This window comes from Oryctolagus cuniculus, chromosome 3 (assembly GCF_964237555.1).
Source record: "Oryctolagus cuniculus chromosome 3, mOryCun1.1, whole genome shotgun sequence".
NCBI lineage: Eukaryota > Metazoa > Chordata > Mammalia > Lagomorpha > Leporidae > Oryctolagus > Oryctolagus cuniculus.
In genome coordinates, this window is record NC_091434.1 from 29,195,837 (window position 1) to 29,214,538 (window position 18,702).

General features: G+C 39.7%; 1 protein-coding gene across 1 annotated transcript in view; it reads right to left on the minus strand.

Annotated features, from left to right (window-relative positions):
• The window catches only part of CPS1 (carbamoyl-phosphate synthase 1), a 136,436-nt gene that overhangs the window by 22,700 nt on the left and 95,034 nt on the right, over positions 1-18,702 (minus strand). The window contains exons 26-30 of the mRNA XM_002712455.5: positions 14,303-14,497; positions 13,817-13,884; positions 11,190-11,265; positions 4,562-4,639; positions 963-1,070 (exon numbers count right to left, since the gene is read on the minus strand). Of these exons, the coding sequence (XP_002712501.1) occupies positions 963-1,070; positions 4,562-4,639; positions 11,190-11,265; positions 13,817-13,884; positions 14,303-14,497 (525 nt within the window). The remainder of the gene's footprint in view (positions 1-962; positions 1,071-4,561; positions 4,640-11,189; positions 11,266-13,816; positions 13,885-14,302; positions 14,498-18,702) is intronic.

Here is an 18,702-nt window from a genome sequence, read left to right on the forward strand (position 1 = left end):
TCAAAGAGAGGTTGAAGAAGACATTTCAAAAAGTGTTGGTTTGAGACGAGGGTAAGTGCAGAGTGAAAGCATAGGTTCAAGAAAGTTCTCAAGTGACTGCTACACAGCTGTTTCATCACTCCTGAGAAGCACTGGTTTCCATGCTGCTTACCTGAAAATGGTTCTTGAATGCAGACTCACCTGCTGTGATAATCCTCTAAATGTGGTCCCTAGATCAGCAGCAAAAGCTAGGAATTTGTTAAAAGTACAAATCTATGGGGCGGCATTGTGGCCTAGCTGGTAAAGCCGTGACAATGGCATCCCATAGGGTGCTGATTTGTTTTGCAGTTGCTCCATTTTCAATCCAGCTGCCTGCTAGTGGCCTGAGAAAGCAGCGGAGTATGTTCTGGGTGCTTGGGTCCCTGCATTCATGTGGGATACCCAGAAGAAGCTCCTGGCTTCAGCCGAGTCCAGCCCTGGCTGTTGCATCCATCTGAGGAGTGAACCAGTGGATGGAAGACCTTTGTTTCTCTCTCTTTCTGTTTCTTTCTCTCTCTCTTTCTCACTCTCTCTCTCTCTATCTCTTTCACTGCAACCCTGACTTTCAAATAAATTACTTTAATAAATACAAATTCTAGAGTCCTACTCAGAACTATGGAATCAGAAACTGGAGGGTAGATACGGGGGTGTAACCCAGCAATCTGTATTTTGAGAGGCTCCCTGGGTAGTTTTCATGCAGACTGAAGTTTGAGAACCACTGTCCTAGATAGCATACAACCAAAGAGAACTCTAGAGAGTAGGTAAGGAGACTGCTATCTTTAAAACACTCAGCTGACTCAGAGCGTGGAAGTCCCCCCACATCATTAAATTTAGCCTGGGGCATGTCTTACATTGCAACCTAGTTTTTTCTTTTCTTTAAAAAAAAAAAAAAAAAAAAAAACTATTTTGCTGTTTCCCTTCCACTTTCATTTATAAATGATGACCTTTTCAATGGCTCCTTGGCTGATGGTTTGTGTCGGCAGCATCAGGGTAGCATCACCTGAGTGGACGCCTGCATCTTCCACGTGTTCGGAGATGGCATGGGAGATGACCTGCTCAATAGAAGATTGTAGAAGGAGTTGTCAGGCATCTACTTGAATGAAGCTACTCCTTTACCCATCCCTTTGATTCTAACAGATGCCTGAAGCATTGACCAATTCCTTTGCTGTGTTTCAGATGAGAGCAATAGAAACAGCTGCACACAGACTTCCAGGCCTCCCTGGACAATTACAGATGCCTCCAGGGGCAGGTGAGAGCTTAATGCTCTCTTTCCCTGGTTGGTAGGGGTAGAAATAACAGGAAAAATTAGGAAACCAAACCAACTCATATTATCTTATTAGAATGGATAGGAATTTGGAAGGCACTTCAGATAACTTTATATTTTTTCACACACTACAAAAGATGGGAAAAATGACCATCACACTAGGTAAAGGGTATGAGTACAAAGATTACCTGTGAGAATCTGATCAACAGATCCTGTAAATTGAAGTTTGAGTGAGAGACAGATAGAGAAAGGAAAATATTCTTAACCTCTTTAGGAAAAGTAGGAATAAATAACCCAAGTTCAAGTACCTACTTTGTGACTGACTTAGGATTTTGAAAACTTATCTCTCAGATTCCAATCAATGGTCTCAATCACTGTGTAGTTTTGGAAGTTCATGTTCATGGAAAATGGAATAAAAGATATTTATTTTTCAAAAGTTTTGAAATCAATGCATAGTTTTTCAAGATATACATTTTTCATTAATTTTTGAAGGCTCCCACATGTTAATAAAATGTGTGTCATTGTGAGACAATGAGACTGAGAGTGGGGAAAAATACTTGGGAAGTTGTAAAAGACTTAGATAAATTGCATAGCAGATTTACACATCAAATTTTTAAATTACTTAATACTGAGTGATATTTAAGTCTCCATCTTTCTGTTGTCACTTCTGAGTTCTGTGACCTGGACAAGGTGATTAACTTGCTTAGTCTTGGTTTCTAATAAAATGGGATCAACTGTGCCACCTGTGTAATAGAATGCAATGATAAAAGAGAATACAAATAAAGTATCTGGTTTGATACTTGTTACATAATAAGAGCTCAATTATTTTTTGGTATGGTGTCTACAAAAGGGGCAAAATGGTCCTACTAAGTTCTAACACAATCACAATATATTTGAAATACTGCACCCATTTCTGAGAATGACAATTTAAAAATTACATGAATAACCTGGCAGATTTCCAAAGAGGGGAGGAGAGTCTAATGTGCCATGGTCAATATGTGAGACACATCTTGGGCAAGTTCATAAACTGCCATTCCAGAGACAGAAGAGGCCAACTGACCAGCATTCTTTACAGCACAGTAATTTAAAACATGCAAATGATAGGATAGGCTTTGAGTCTAGCAGTTAAGACAGGGGTTAAGTCTAGCAGTTAAGACACGAATCTAGGGGGCGGCGCTGTGGTGCAGCGGGATAAAGCCCTGGCCTGAAGCGCCAGCATCCCATATGGGCACTGGTTCTAGTCCCAGCTGCTCCTCTTCTGATCCAGCTCTCTGCTACGGCCTGGGAAAGCAGTACAAGATGGCCCAAGTCCTTGGGCCCCTACACCCATGTGGGAAACCTGGAGGAAGCTCCTGGCTCCTGGCTTTGGATCGGCACAGCTCTGGCTGTTGCAGCCAACTGGAGAGTGAACCAGCGGATGGAGAACCTTCTCTCTGTCTCTACTTCTCTCTTTGTAATGCTGTCTTTCAAATAAATAAAATAAATCTTAAAAAAAGACATGAATCTCTAGCAGTTAAGAAAGCAACTCCCATATTGGAATACTTGGGTTCCATACTCAGTTCTGGTTCCTGACTCCAGCTTCCTGCTAGTGCAGACTCTAGAGTCTCTGATGTTCAAATGATTGGGTTCCAGCCACCCATGAGAGATCTGGATTGAGTTCTTGGCTCACAGTTTTGGCTCCTGGCCCAGGCCATTGTGGCATTTGAGGAATGAATCAGAGGAAAAAAGCTCTCTAATAAATAACTTTTAAAATTATTTTTAAAGGTATGAAACTAGTCATATTCCCCATTCCCATATAAGTATAATCACATTCTTCTTGCTTTATATCACAATTTTTAAACACTTAAATTATTTTTTAAAGGGAAAGACTAAATTTATTTTCTGAAACTTAAGATGTCAGAGCTGAGATTCCCACGGAAGAGATGCTTGGTTCTGGATAGAGAATACCGGGACTGGTGCTGTGACGTAGTAGGTTAAGCATCCACCTGAGATACTGGCATCCCATATGGGTGCCAGTTTGAATCCTGGCTGCTCCACTTCCTATCCTGCTCCTGCTCATGGCCTGAGAAAGCAATAGAAGATGGCCCAAGTGCTTGGGCCTCTGTACCCACTTGGGAGACCAGGAAGAAGCTCCTGCCTCCTGGCTTTGGATCTGCCCAGCTCCTGCCATTGTGGCCTTTCGGGGAGTGAACCAGTGGATGGAAGATTTGCCTCTCTGTCTCTTCCTCTCTCTCCCTCTCTCTGTCTGTAACTCTGCCTCTCAAGTAAATAAATAATTTTTCAAAAAAAATATAAAGAATACCTAAGTTGTCCAAGACAAAAAAGAAAAAAACTACAATATTAAATATTGTATTCTGTAGAAAATCCAACAGATGGCTATACTATAAAGGTATACTATAAAGAAAAATCCCTGTCCTTAGGGGTTGGAGGCTGGAATAAATTTTCTGAAAGACTTTCATACTCAAGATTATATGATTTTATGGTAAGTAAACACTATTACTACCTAAAAAGAGAAAAAAATCTATGCTGAATTGTTACTCTGGAAAAATAAAAATGAAAAAGATTTAACATCTACCGTAGTGTTTTGGGGTATTGCAATATAGAAGATAAATGCTAATTTTTAATTTTTGCTTAAAGCAAATAAAATGGCATGGGCTCCTAAAACATAACTTCCTGTATTTCAAGATAAGTCACAAAAGCTTTATTAACACAACCAGCAAACTAAAGTAGAGCATTCTTCAAATTTCATTTCTCTCTGAAGTTAGAGGCTGTCATTGTATTCACAATACAAGATGTGATATGGTAAGCCAATTTTATGTTATTATCCTTACCCACCCTATTCTGTTTAGTTTTGCCTTTATTAGCTCAATAAAGGGGGGATGGTGGAAAATGAAGAGAGAAGACAAACCAGGAATTCAATTAGAAACTTCAGAAAGGAAAGTATTGGATGTTTTTATATCTACCGAAACATAAAAGGAAAACCACAGACAAAAGAAAATGAGAGGATCTATTCAGAAAAAATGATGAGTGCAGGGTAATAATTAATTTTGAATATCATCAAAGAGAAATTCTAACAGTACTCAACACAGGAAATATGATACCCATGACATATTGGCTGAATTGACAGTGAATTTTAATTTTTTTGACTGAACAGCTTCTCCAATATTATTGGAGACTTGTTTTATAGAAGTCATGATCGTAACCTGCAAACGTTTCAAGATTGTTAAGAAGATAAATGACGGGAAGACAAGAACGGGGAAATAAGGATAAAGCACTTACCCTTCCATCTTTGCCTACAGCATCCATTTCCACTTCTCGGGCCCCTTCAATAAATTTCGTCAACACCACTGGGTGCTCCTGTTACAAAGGAAACAAAACAGCAGAACTTTTAGCTGAAATCATGTGCATGGTGTCTAGTGAGTTATGTACCTTGAGTAAGTATCAGGGAGATATTTGAAAAAATTGTAAGGCTAAGCATGTACATAAATGCATTAGGCAATCTGTTTTGTAACAAGTTCATTCCATGCTTATAGTGAGGCAGAGTCTTTCTTCAACTTTGAGGCTCAGTACACTGAACTTAAGTTCTGAGATCTAAAATAGTCTCCAATCTCAGTTAAAGAGGGAGCTAGGGAGAAAGCACAATGAGTCTTCCTTCACTGACCAGAACAATGAAATATATTATATTTAATGAAATAATGAAAAATATTTCTCTATACTATCTATAATCATATAATGTTATTTGTGCAGGTAGTGTTTTCCCTCTCTTTCTCTTCTCTTCTTTTCCAAGCACCACAACTTCCTAAATCAGTTCTCTATGTGAGCTTGTAAAAAGACAGAGTAGCATTTCATTTTGTCTTTCTTAGGTGAAGTTAAATCCTTTGCTTAGCATTGATATGCTCTGTAATATTTCTAGGTGATGACATTTGCAACTGTAAAATCAAAAATATTTCTATGGTGATTATAAAGCATCCATTGTTTCTTAGCAGTTTTAGGCATCTTATCATTCTTTTTTTTAAAGGTTAACGAAATGTTATCATTTCTTTTTTAAATTTTTTTATTTAGTAAATATAAATTTCCAAAGTACAGTTTATAGATTACAATGGCTTCCCCCCCCCATAATTTCCCTCCTGCTTGCACCTCTCCCATCTCCCGCTCCCTCTCCCATTCCATTCACATCAAGATTCATTTTCAATTCTCTTTATATACAGAAGATTGATTTAGTATATATTAAGTAAAGATTTCATCAGTTTACACCCACACAGAACATAAAGTGTAAAATACTGTTTCAGTACTAGTTATAGCATTACTTCACATTGGACAACACATTAAGGACAGATCCCACATGAGAAGTAAGTACACCGTAACTCCTGTTGTTAACAATTTGACACTCTGGTTTATGGCGTCAGTAATCTCCCTAGGCTCTAGTCATGAGTTGCCAAGACTATGGAAGCCTTTTGAGTTTGTCAACTTCAATCTTATTCTGACAGGGTCATAGTCAAAGTGGAAGTTCTCTCCTCCTTTCAGAGAAAGCTACCTCCTTCTTTGATGGCCCCGTTCTTTCCACTGGGATCTCACTCGCAGAGATCTTTCATTTAGGTTTTTGTTTTTGTTTTTTGTTTTTTTTTTTTTTTTTCCAGAGTGTCTTGGCTTTCCATGCCTGAGAAACTCTCATCGGACTTTTAGCCAGATCCGCATGCCTTAAGGGCTGATTCTGAGGCCAGAGTGCTGTTTAGGACATCTGCCATTCTACAAGTCTGCTGTGTATCCCGCTTCCCATGCTGGATTGTTCTCTCCCTTTTTGATTCTATCAGTTAGTATTAGACACTAGCCTTGTTTGTGTGATCCCTTTGACTCTTAGACCTATCAGTGTGATCAATTGTGAACTGAAATTGATCACTTGGGCTAGTGAGATGGCATTGGTACATGCCACCTTGATGGGATTGTATTGGAATCCCCTGGCATGTTTCTAACTCCACCATTTGGGGCAAATCCGATTGAGCATGTCCCAAATTGTACATCTCCTCCCTCTCTTATTCCCACTCTTATATTTAACAGGGATCACTTTTTAGTTAAAATTTAAACACCTAAGAATAATTGAAGGGCTTCCCCCTCAAGATGCCTCCACAACCTGACTAGCACTTGATTTTTCCAGAATAAATTGGCTGAAGATCTGCAGGGTCTGGATATCATCTCTTCTATGGCACAGACTCTAGAAACCTGGAGTTCTTGTTATTCCCTGCCTCTCTCCGTGCCTTTTTTGCCACATGTAAACTCAGTTACATCTCTGAAATCTGAACTCATCTTTCAAAGACAACTTCAGTGACCAGCGCTGTGGCATAGTGGGTAAAGCTGCTGCCTGCAGTGCCTGCATCCATAGGGGTGCCAATTTGAGTCACGTCTGCTTCACTTTTGATCCAGCTCCCTGCTATGGCCTGGGAAAGCAGTAGAAGATGGGCCCCAGCGCCCACATGGGAGACCTGGAAGAAGCTCCTGGCTCCTGGCTTTGGATTGGCCCAGCTCTTGCCATTGAGGCCAATTGTGTTAGTGAACCAGCAGATGGAAGACCTCTCCCTTTATCTCTCTCTGTCTCTCTCTCTCTCTCTCTCTCTCTGCCTCTCCTTCTCTCTTTGTGTAACTCTGCTTTTCAAATAAATAAATAAATATTTTTTAAAAAGTCAACTTCAGACGCTATCTCCTTGTTGGGGCATTCTCACAACGTATCTTTTTTCCTCCGAATACAGGTCCCTTTTGGCCGTGTGGTGGAATTGCGTATCTTGTGTATACATGTGAAGTTTATCGTATCTCCTTGAATAGAACACTTAAAATAGAATTGAATTTCACGGAAAAGAAAAACAAATTTTTCTGTCATAAATGTTTCTTCTTAAAATGTATTAATAAATTAAAATTATGAAATGTAAATTTGCCTGTTTCTCTTCAAAAACCTATTGAGGCCGGCGCCGCGGCTCACTAGGCTAATCCACCTTGCAGCGCTGGCACACCGGGTTCTAGTCCCAGCCAGGGCGCCGAATTCTGTCCCGGTTGCCTCTCTTCCAGGCCAGCTCTCTGCTGTGGCCAGGGAGTGCAGTAGAGGATGGCCCAAGTGCTTGGGCCCTGCACCCCATGGGAGACCAGGAGAAGTACCTGGCTCCTGGCTCCTGCCATTGGATCAGCGCAGTGCGCCGGCTGCAGCGCGCCGGCTGCGGTGGCCATTGGAGGGTGAACCAACGGCAAAAAGCAAGACCTTTCTCTCTGTCTCTCTCTCTCACTGTCCACTCTGCCTGTCAAAAAAAAAAAAAAAAAAAAAAAAAAAACTATTGAACAGGCAACTGTTTATTAGACTAAAGAAACTGTAGAATTGTCTCAATGTCCATTCTCTCTTTTAAAAATATTGCATGATGGCCGGCGCCGCAGCTCACTAGGCTAATTCACCTAGCAGTGCTGGCACACCGGGTTCTAGTCCCAGCCAGGGCGCCGGATTCTGTCCCGGTTGCCCCTCTTCCAGGCCAGCTCTCTGCTGTGGCCAGGGAGTGCAGTAGAGGATGGCCCAAGTCCTTGGGCCCTGCACCCCATGGGAGACCAGGATAAGTACCTGGCTCCTGCCATCGGATCAGCGCAGTGCGCCGGCCGCAGCGCGCCGGCCGCGGTGGCCACTGGAGGGTGAACCAACGGCAAAAGGAAGACCTTTCTCTCTCTCTCTCTCTCTCTCTCTCTCTCACTGTCCATTCTGCTTGTCAAAAAAAAAAAATATTGCATGATTCCTATAGTGATCCTAGTAGTTGAGGGTTGCTGAATACTATGAGACTACTTCAAAGAGTTCATGAAAAATGAAATTAAAAGATAAGGTTGTTGTGTAGCAAAGAAATTTGCAATTCATGTCCATGAAAGGTCTTCAAAAAGTTAATGAAAATATGTATTATGAAAAAAACAGCATATGATGTGTAGTTTTCCTATCTCACGATGATAATACATAACTTCAAAAAAAAAGATAAATTTAATCAGCTGTCAGGTTCTCTTGCCAAGGTTAAGCTAGAGATTCTTGTTCAATGATTTATTGAGGCGGTGAGAAAAGATGGAGCAATGGAAAAAACTAGTATATTTGTGGTCACAGTAGAAATGGATTCAGCCTTATCATAGGAAACTCTGGAACAGGCTTTACACTGCAGAATTAAGTCCACCTTAAAGCAAAGGCCAAAGATTGCCTAGGGTTTTGAGGATAGGGGTGAGGTAAGGGGCTTTGTCTCTTGATTGACAAGGCTCACTGGGCCCAGAACAGTTATCAAGAGAAGAGTTTGGGCAGGAGGTGTCACCAGTTACCACAACAGCCAAGAGCTGAGTGCTCCTCCAGACAGCAGGCTCTGAGTAGGACAGCAGCAGCATCCACGACTCTGACTCACTGAACAAATTTATTAAATAATCCTTTCTGTGATGAGGAAGTAAAGCTCATTACTTTTCAACAGTCAGCAGCATTGTGCATTGCTGGCTCCATGTAACACTTTCTTCTTTGGCATCTACAAACTGAATTTTCATGCTTCCGTCTTAGTTTTCTTCATGGTTCTTTCTAGCACTGATCTTGGTCTTCAACTCCAAATCTAAAAAGTCCTTTGCTTTCAAATTATCTCCACTGGGATTGCTCACAGGCAACGCACATTCAGACATGAAAAATCTGATGTATGATTTCCCCTTTAAAATTTTCTTCTTCTCAAGCATCCCCTATTTCAATAAATGGCACCATCATCCTTCCATTTGTCCAAGGATGACTCCTGAGTCATCCTCTTTCACCCTCCACTTCCACTCATTCACTTTCAGACACTTCAAATTTCACTCCATCTTTGCTGTCATTACTCTTATCCCAAGCAATGTTTTCTCACCCTGAGTCAAAGCAACATCCCACAAATGTCTGTCTGTGAATTTGGTCTTGACCAAAATTCACGAGTGTAATAATTCACTTTCATTACATGTTAACAGTCTGATTTTTTGAAAACAGAAAATATGACTAAAATAACAAATTTGTTATAATGGTTCACAAGTTCCTTTTTATCTGGTACCTTTCTACTATATTGTATTCTCCACCATTATTACAATCAATACTTCCCACCATATTTGGTGCCCTAGAAATATAAGGAATGCCATAACAGTGTCTAGGAACGCCACCCTCTTTCTCACCTTCAGGCCCTTACTAATGGTGTTTCTTACTTTTTCCTCATACCCACAATATAAGTCATTTACCCAGGAAACTCTGAATCAACCATCAGATACAAATTTAAAAGCTCTTTCTCACAGACTGACTCCAGGATTTTTCTATTCTCCCTTGAAATATGGTATTTTCTCCATTATAATGTTCTTTGCCTCTCAAATTTAATTGTAATTGGATGTCTATTATTCCTAACCAAGTTATTTGTGAGAGCAGAGATTATATGTATCTTTTCATGAGTGTAATTCCTAGTAATGAGAACAATGTCAATAGATAGTATGTGCCATTTATGAATGAATTCATAAATAGATGAATAATTGATAGGGGCTGGCATAACTCTCCCAGTAAATGCAGTTTTATTGGCTTTAAAAGGGTTTTTTTAAAAAATAACTAAATATATTGACTTGAGTATCACAGATTCTGCTGTAGTTTGATAGGGACATTTGAATGAGAAAATATTCAATCAGCACTACTTTATTATAAAATATCATGTTCGTGTTCTATTTGCATGCCACAGGAATTCTACTAAGTATTCCACTGAATAGAGGTCCAGTGTTCCAGGCAGAAAAGAGAGGTGACTTGCATCATGACCTACATGAGACCAGCTGGGTATAACTGCTGGCTTCCCAAAGTGGAAGCATGGCAGGACCCCTGGCAGGGAATAGGTCAAGGAGAGGAGAGTTGGTGCTTCACTACAGAGCACAGTAATGAAAACTAGAGAGAATGCTGCCTGTTTTCCAAGTTGTACACATCTTCACTTGGTTTTCTTTTTTAACACGCTTTACTATTCTCGCTTTTTACTGCTTGTCCATTTTCTTCACTGCTCAAGAAACCTTGGGTTGCAACTGTCATACAGAATAGGGATCTGGTTTCAAGTGTGCAGGGACAATCTACACTCTCCATTGCTTTTGAGATGCCTCTGATTTCACTCTCCAGCTCCTTCTGAATTCTACTTGCCTAGCATCAAACTCTTCTCCAGGAATTGTTTTTTTTTTTTTTTTTTTTTAACCCCAACTAGCTTTTGAAAGCTTTTACAAGGAAAACATTATTTTCATCCTCTACAGTACAAGATCTGCAGATCAATAATTCCACCGGGTAAATTTTAAATGTATCAGACTGAGGTAAAGGCCAAAGGAGAAAGTAAAAGCTGGGGGCAATGGAGGAAGGTGTCTGAGTTACCACAAGATTATAAACATGTCTATTAACTTACAAATGGAATGCAGTAAAATGAAAATAAAAATGATAGGTGTGCAAGTGGACTTACTATTTAAGTTTGCATGGTTGACCAGAGCAAAGTCCTTGGGTGTGAGAATTAAAATGAGGAAAGCTACCACTGGTTAATGGTAAGCATGGTTGGGCCCCCCTTGAGGATGGGAATCCCAGGAATAACTAGATCAACATCTAAATCATTAGAAGAACAAGGGTGCTTGTCCAGCATCCAGCAGCCAACATCCAACATCCATGCTTATCATTTTAGACTTCTAGAGCCTAAGAATGTGTAAATTTCTGTTAATTATATACAGGTCTCCCTTTTCTTCAACTAACCCTAAAGTTCTAGTTACAATTTAATGCTTTTGAGTGATTTTATTTTTACCTGTTCAGACTAGTGGGAAGGAGGAAAATCTTTCTAACATTATATGAAAAATACAGCATATAAAGTAGGGTAGCAATAAAAGATGAGTTCAAAGTCACCAGGGGAAAACAAATGGATATTACCTGAGAGACTCTAGTGGCCTCCTCTAGGAATTTTTTCATCTCATCCTCAGAAAACACCACATTCATGGCGGACCCACTAGGAGAGGAGAAGAAAACAAAATCAGGTTAGCTTCTTTCACCACTTCAGACATGAAGTGTGCTAGGCGTCACTGATTCTCAAATCAGAGTAGGCAACCTCTAGCTCCTTTTTTTTCCTCAAATGGGCACTTTACTCCATTTATTCACTAGGACAATCAACCAAAGTAAATGTCCCCAGAGTTAGGGATGGGAAGGACAGAGACCTCTATTAATGCCCAGAAGGAACTCAGGTAGCTCTAGAGATTTTCCCCCAAGTTTGCCCTTTCTGTTTGTTTGTTTGTTTTTTTTTTAACTTTTATTTAATGAATATAAATTTCCAAAGTACGATTTATGGATTACAATGGCTTCCCCCACATACCGTCCCTCCCACCCACTACCCTCCCCTTTCCCACTCCCTCCCCCCTTCCATTCACATCAAGATTCATTTTCGATTATCTTAATATACAGAAGATCAGCTTAGTATACATTAAGTAAGGATTTCAACAGTTTGCTCTCACACAGAAACATAAAGTGAGAAATAATAGATGATTTTTTTTAAACTTCTAAGAATTTATTTTCATTTTATTAGAAAGGCAGAAAGAGAGAGGTCTTCCATCTACTGGGTTGGGCCAGGACAAAGGCAGCAGCCTAGAACTCAAACCCAGGTATGCTACATGGGTGGCAGGGACCCAAGTACTTGAATCATCACTTGATGCCTGTTGGAGTGGGAATTAGCAAGAAGCTGGATTGAAGAGCTTGGTCTCAAGCCAAGAAGAGCTTGGTCTCGAGCCAGAACTCCAGTATGGGATGCAGACAACCCAAGAGGTGCCTTAACCACTGTGCCAAATGCTCATGCTTGATACACTGTTTTAATGCCTTACCAGGTCCAGGGAATTCTTAAACCTTAAGGGGATTCCACCCAGATCATAATTTCTCTAATGTTGTTTCTTTAGAGTTCATTACCAACAGCTGGTTTTAAGCCACCAGTATGATTTTAAAGTAGGTTATTCTATTTACTCAACCAAAATACAAAAAGAAAATAAATTTTAGTAACATTTGCAAACAACGTATAGCATCTGACTGAAGCTTACTGAGCTGTGTTCTTCCTCCTAAATGCTTCAGAAATAATGCTTCCTGGGCCGGCGCCGCGGCTCACTAGGCTAATCCTCTGCTTAGCGGCACTGGCACACCGGGTTCTAGTCCCGGTCGGGGTGCCGGATTCTGTCCCGGTTGCCCCTCTTCCAGGCCAGCCCTCTGCTGTGGCCAGGGAGTGCAGTGGAGGATGGCCCAGGTGCTTGGGCCCTGCACCCCATGGGAGACCAGGAAAAGCACCTGGCTCCTGGCTCCTGCCATCAGATCAGTGCATGCGCCGGCCGCAGCGCGCTGGCTGCGGCGGCCATTGGAGGGTGAACCAACGGCAAAGGAAGACCTTTCTCTCTGTCTCTCTCTCTCACTGTCCACTCTGCCTGTCAAAAAAAAAAAAAAAAAAAAAGAAGAAATAATGCTACCTGAAATTAATTTACTCTGAATTTTGACATTTACAAAATGAGGTAGGAGGGAGGTAAGGGAGGAGAAATAGGAGAAAGGGAAGAAATAATAGAGAAATAATATTTTTATATCCTTTTTAAAAGTAGTAATTTTACCTGCTCTACTATACTACAAATTTCTGCAAATAAAGCTTTCACATACTTTATCTTTTTTAAGGAGGAAGTCTAGGGCTAGTACTGAAAATTCAAGGTCTACAAAGCTGGAACAAAAATATGATTGAGAAGGACAATAGTCAAAGCTGTTTTTTTCCAATTCTTCCTTAAATATATGACTGTTGCTTAAACTAATTTATATTAACTCCTCATAGTAGTATTATTATTAGGCTGTGGTTTACATAAAATGTCATTTAAATGAAAAGGAAAGTTTTCCATGTCATTGAAATTTTTCATTATTTTAAAGGATCCCATTTCAAATTCCATTTACACTTTCAAATTGTGCACAGCAAATTGTCTTTCTCTTATTATCCCCTGTTCAAAAAATTGTTCCTTACATGTGGTAACATCTGAAGAGAGTAAGTGATAATTCACAACTCCTCTTTTGATGATAGAACAGTCTCAGAGTTTAATATAAAATACCCTCACTCTCCATATTCCTCACCATTACAATTCATCGACTGAGATCTCAAAAACTAAAAATGTTAAAACAAAGGCACTATCAGAAGATACTGACATAGTCAAAGCCAAGCTGCCCTTTCTGGATATCAGAAAACAGATGCTGGAAAGAGATCAATTTTTGTGTTTTTTCTTCAATTGTCTTGTTCTCTAAAGTAAAGCTACCCTCAGCTTCGCAAGGAATCTTAAGCTACATCTGAAGATACAAAACTGTAATCTCTTTCTACAGTCACCTCATGAAGAAAATGCATTAAGCTGAAGGAGATCCATCCTCAAACTGGCTGTGAGGGTTTGGGGATTGTGGGTGGATTTACAAATTACTACACATCAAAGCCTAGTGCTGCTAGCATACAGCATGTATTTCTGTATCTCCTGATTGTTAAATCATTGTTTTAGAAAATAATGTATTACCTCAAAACATAAGACGGTCTCAATAAGCAAGGGTAGCCCACAGATTTTGCAAATTCCAGTGCTTCATTCTAATTAATAGAAACAACAACAAAAATTATATGACTAGTTTAAAATATGCAATAAAAATGCTGCACGATACTGCTAGATCAAGTGATAACCCAAGTCTTTTTATTCTCTCTCTCAAAAGACACCATTAAAATGTAAATTGGACATTGAATTACATAAAATTCGTAGTTTCTAATTCTAAATATCAAATCTAGTTCAAAAATAGTTTGAACTTCTATTCATTGTATGAATCTTAATGAGAATACTGCTATCAATTTATAATCAGCGTTTAACTGCAATCATGGAAACACAGCAACTTTGAAGTAAATCCACTAAGCATGGTATATTCTACCTGCCCTCTGGTTCACATCTCCAGTAGTTAACATTCAGAATACAATTCTTCAAAAGAGAACATTAAAAACATACACTTGTTCCTCTTACCAAAGTATTAACAGCTTTCCATGGTGCCTGAGCCACCTTCAACTCATCCAGGACAGCAGAGAAGATGGAGCGATCCTCAGCCCTGTCAATCTGCAGGGGGCTTGTGCCCATGATCTTGACACCATTCTTGTACAGAGGGACAGCCAGGTTGTTCGGAATCTGGCCCCCGACTGATATGATGCAGCCACCACATGCCTGGAAAAGACATCCACAATTTCTACCATTGAAGTAAGTTCATCACGAATGGGCAACTCTGCTGATATTGTTTTCATTTCCTCACTAATTGTGCTGGACGTGATTGCAATATGTTTGTCTCTCTTATCAGAGGACAACATTAAATTATACCACAAAGAGATAAATAGACTTGTTTTGACTTTTAGGCATTTAACATGTAAAAAATCTATGCAATACTTCCACACAACTACAGATTCACATTCTTTGCAACACTTACATATGCAGCAATTAGAAGAGAAAATCAAGTTAATGAAACTGCACCATGTACTCCACTCTAAAATGCATTAATACCTGGCTCACTGTTATGATTCTGTAAATGAATACAGATTTCTCTTCCAAAACTCACTTCTCCTATACCCTTCCACCTTGTCATTCACATTCAGATTAAGCATTCTGTAAAACTGCTTCAACAAGTGGTACATAACTATACTCAGGGTTCCCCAAAGGTCCTCACCGCCTAGAGGATAAAGCATAAACTCTCTACCCTCAGGACACTTAGACATTCTAGTCTCATCTACTGACTACTGACAGCAGTCCCAGGAAGATCACTACTCATTATCTCTAACTCTGAACATCCCTGCAGAAGATTGCTGGTCCATTGTTTCTTTGCTCTCTCTTTTCACTTATTTAACCTCTAACCACCTCTAGAGTCCAGTCTACATCTGACTTCTCACTCTGACAACCCAGGCCACCATCCCAGTTACTGCTACCTTGGCACTGACTGTGGTTCCCATTAGCTGACATTAGTTGTTATTTTCTTACCACTGTTTTACACACAGTGCCTGGATCTTTAGCCTTAATTCATATGTTTGATTAGTGTAAGTATTCTTATTTAAAATCAGAACTGCAAAACAAAAAAGATTGAGTCCACAAAATCTTCTCCAGACCAGTGTTGTGGTAGTGAGGATGTGGGATGGGGGTACTGCACTTACACTTGGAAGTCCCTTCCCATCTTGGATCCCTCTGTGCATCCCCTCCTGACACATACCAAGTTCAGGCTTCATGTCTGTAACTTTAGGATAATACCTACTTACTTCACAAGGTTTCTATGTAGATTAAATAAGCTAGTAAACATTTGAAACAATAAAGATCCTATGCACTGTGAGAATATAGACAAACAAACATGTCTATCAATTTCAAAAAGAGTATAGTATTTGACAGAGCATTGAGCTTGGCATAGATATGATTACCTAATGATTCACTAAAAATATTTACTAATATTTAATATTTATTTACTAATATTTAATATTTATTTATTTAATATTTACTAATATAATAGTTGCTGAAGTTATTTGTATCATTCTGAAATATTTTTATAATGGATGAAGCCAATTTCTCTCTGATGAGAGTGATTATATTTGTAATACTACCTAAACAAACATCCTGTATTTGAATGCTTAGACATTATAAGAAACACTGAAGTAATGAACCACATATTTATAAGTGTATTTAAGCTATGTTTCATCATTTAACAATATGCTCAATATACATTTTTGTGAGACCTTTAAAAAGAATTATTCTCTTTGCTGTAATATCCTTTTAATTTCTTTTATTTCCAGTGTTGTTAAGGTTTTAGTAACTTAAAGCAAATTCTCAATTACATGCATACAAAAAAGACATTTATGTGAAAGGCTCCACAATTTTTTTTTTAAGTTAAGAGAGGAGTAGCTTTTTAGAGCAAAAGTTAATTAGTTAATCAGACTAAATTGAGCTCAAAGTTGTGGCAAAAGGCCTTACCTAATAAACACATCAATATTTTTTAAAGAAGCTCTATGAAACTGATTCCTATTTCTCAAGAAATTAATAACTTTCCAAGCAATAAGATAATAGCAGCTATTCTTTAATATAGACTTTTCTGGGTACCCTGGACTGCCTGTTTTTGACAATCACAGTATCCTTCTGAAGTGATTATTACTATCCCAATTTTACAGACCAAGAAACTGAGCATCTGGAGATTAAGAGATTTCACACATCTGTAATCTAGATGGGTCTGGTTAGCACAGACAGTTCTGCAAACTCCACTCTAAAGATTTTAAAGTAACAATGTTTAAATAAAATGGCAAATACTCGGATCTCAAATTTCTTGGCTGATTTCAGACATGGTTAACGTTAGAGAAGAGAACTATTTCTAAAACAGTCTACTGGAAGGGTGGCAGATAGAAACCTGTTCAGGGTACAACCAAATGCTCATCATTGATCTCGAGAACTACAGATAGTCACATCTGCAGGATGTTTTAGAGTAACAGTGTGATGGTGTAGGGCAGGTTTTGCCCATTCAGTAAAAGGAATTCACTATATTGCGTAGGCTGAAGCTACATAGGACAGTTTCCTGTACAAATGCAACTTTAAATTGTTCACAGTCTCAAGCAGGGACTTCTATGGACATAGAGATAGGAACCTGGTATCCCACACAAGTAAATTACCAACATTATCCTAGTTACTGATGTCTCAATAGTTTCAAGTAATCTACTGAAACAAAAGCCTTTTTTTTTTTTTTTTGACAGGCAGAGTGGACAGTGAGAGAGAGAGAGAGAGAGAGAAAGAGAGAGAAAGGTTTTCTTTTTTGCCGTTGGTTCACCCTCCAATGGCCGCCGCGGCCGGCGCACCGCACTAATCTGAAGGCAGGAGCCAGGTACTTCTCCTGGTCTCCCATGCGGGTGCAGGGCCCAAGCACTTGGGCCATCCTCCACTGCACTCCCTGGCCACAGCAGAGAGCTGGCCTGGAAGAGGGGCAACCAGGACAGAATACGGTGCCCCGACCGGGACTAGAACCCGGCGTGCCGGCACCGCAAGGCAGAGGATTAGCCTAGTGAGCTGCGGCGCCAGCTGAAATAAAAGTCTTAAATTCATACTTTCTAATAGATTTCTAAAATGTTTAGACCTAAAACAATTGATTAAATTGAATGCTAGAAATGAACTCCAACCCTATTTAGCATCATGCATTGCCCAGTGGGTTTTCCCTATTACTAATGTCTGTATTTCATTCATTTATTTAACTCAAGTGGTGTTACAATGCTATCTAGTGTTAAATGTTAGAAACAGTGTACTTAAATCACTAAGCAGAGTATATTTTTGTGGGATATAGTCAGGAAAATATGCACCGTAAAAGCAAAAAAAAAAAAAAAAAAAAAAATTCAAGCAGGTTCAAGCCAGGCAGGAACACTAAAAGCTTTCAAATATGTTGCCTGATATTTTTGAACCAAATTCGATTTTTTAGTGAACTGACATAAAGAGAACTGAAAAATAGGTCTAAATGGGACTTGAATCCAGAAGAAAATTCATGCTGTTTATTTATGTAACATTTCAAACCATGATTCTCTAAAGGATAAAGGGGAAAATTTTAAGTTAGGACCAGGTCAATGAAATTCTTACTCATGTTAGCCTGTAAAGAGTACTGAATAAGTTTATTCTCAGCAAATATATATCGAATAAAAGAGAATGAAAGTGTCACAACTTCTATAAACAATGTGTAATTTTCAGTTCATATATCTTTTTTTTTTTTGACAGGCAGAGTGGACAGTGAGAGAGACAGAGAGAAAGGTCTTTTCCGTTGGTTCACCCCCCAATAGCCTCTGTGGCCAGCGCGCTGCGGCCGGCGCACCGCACTGATCCAAAGCCAGGAACCAGGTGCTTCTCCTGGTCTCCCATGCAGGTGCAGGGCCCAAGCACTTGGGCCATCCTCCACTGCATTCCCAGGCCACAGCAGAGAGCTGGACAGGAAGAGGAGCGACCAGGACAGAATCCGGGGTGCTGGTGCCGTAGGTGGAGGATTAGCCTATTGTGCCACAGTGCCGGCCCAATTCATATATCTTGGCGTAAGTTAAGAATATACTTTTCCTTTATAAGAAGTCTCTTGGGGCTGACACCATGGCTCAACGGGTTAGGGCAGTGCCTGTGATGCCAACATTCCTTACGGATACAGGTTGCAATCCTAGCTGTTCCACTTCTGATCAAGCTTCCTGATAATGTGCCTGGAAAGCACCAGAAGATTGCCAAGTGCTTGTGTTCCTGTTACACTCATGGGAGACCCACATGGAGTTCCAGGCTCTTGGCTTCAGCCTGGCCCAGCACCAGCCATTGCAGCCATTTGGGGAGTGAACTGACAAATGGAAAATCGAGCTCTTTTGCTCTCTCTTTCTCTCTCTCTCTCTCTCTCTCTCTCTGTG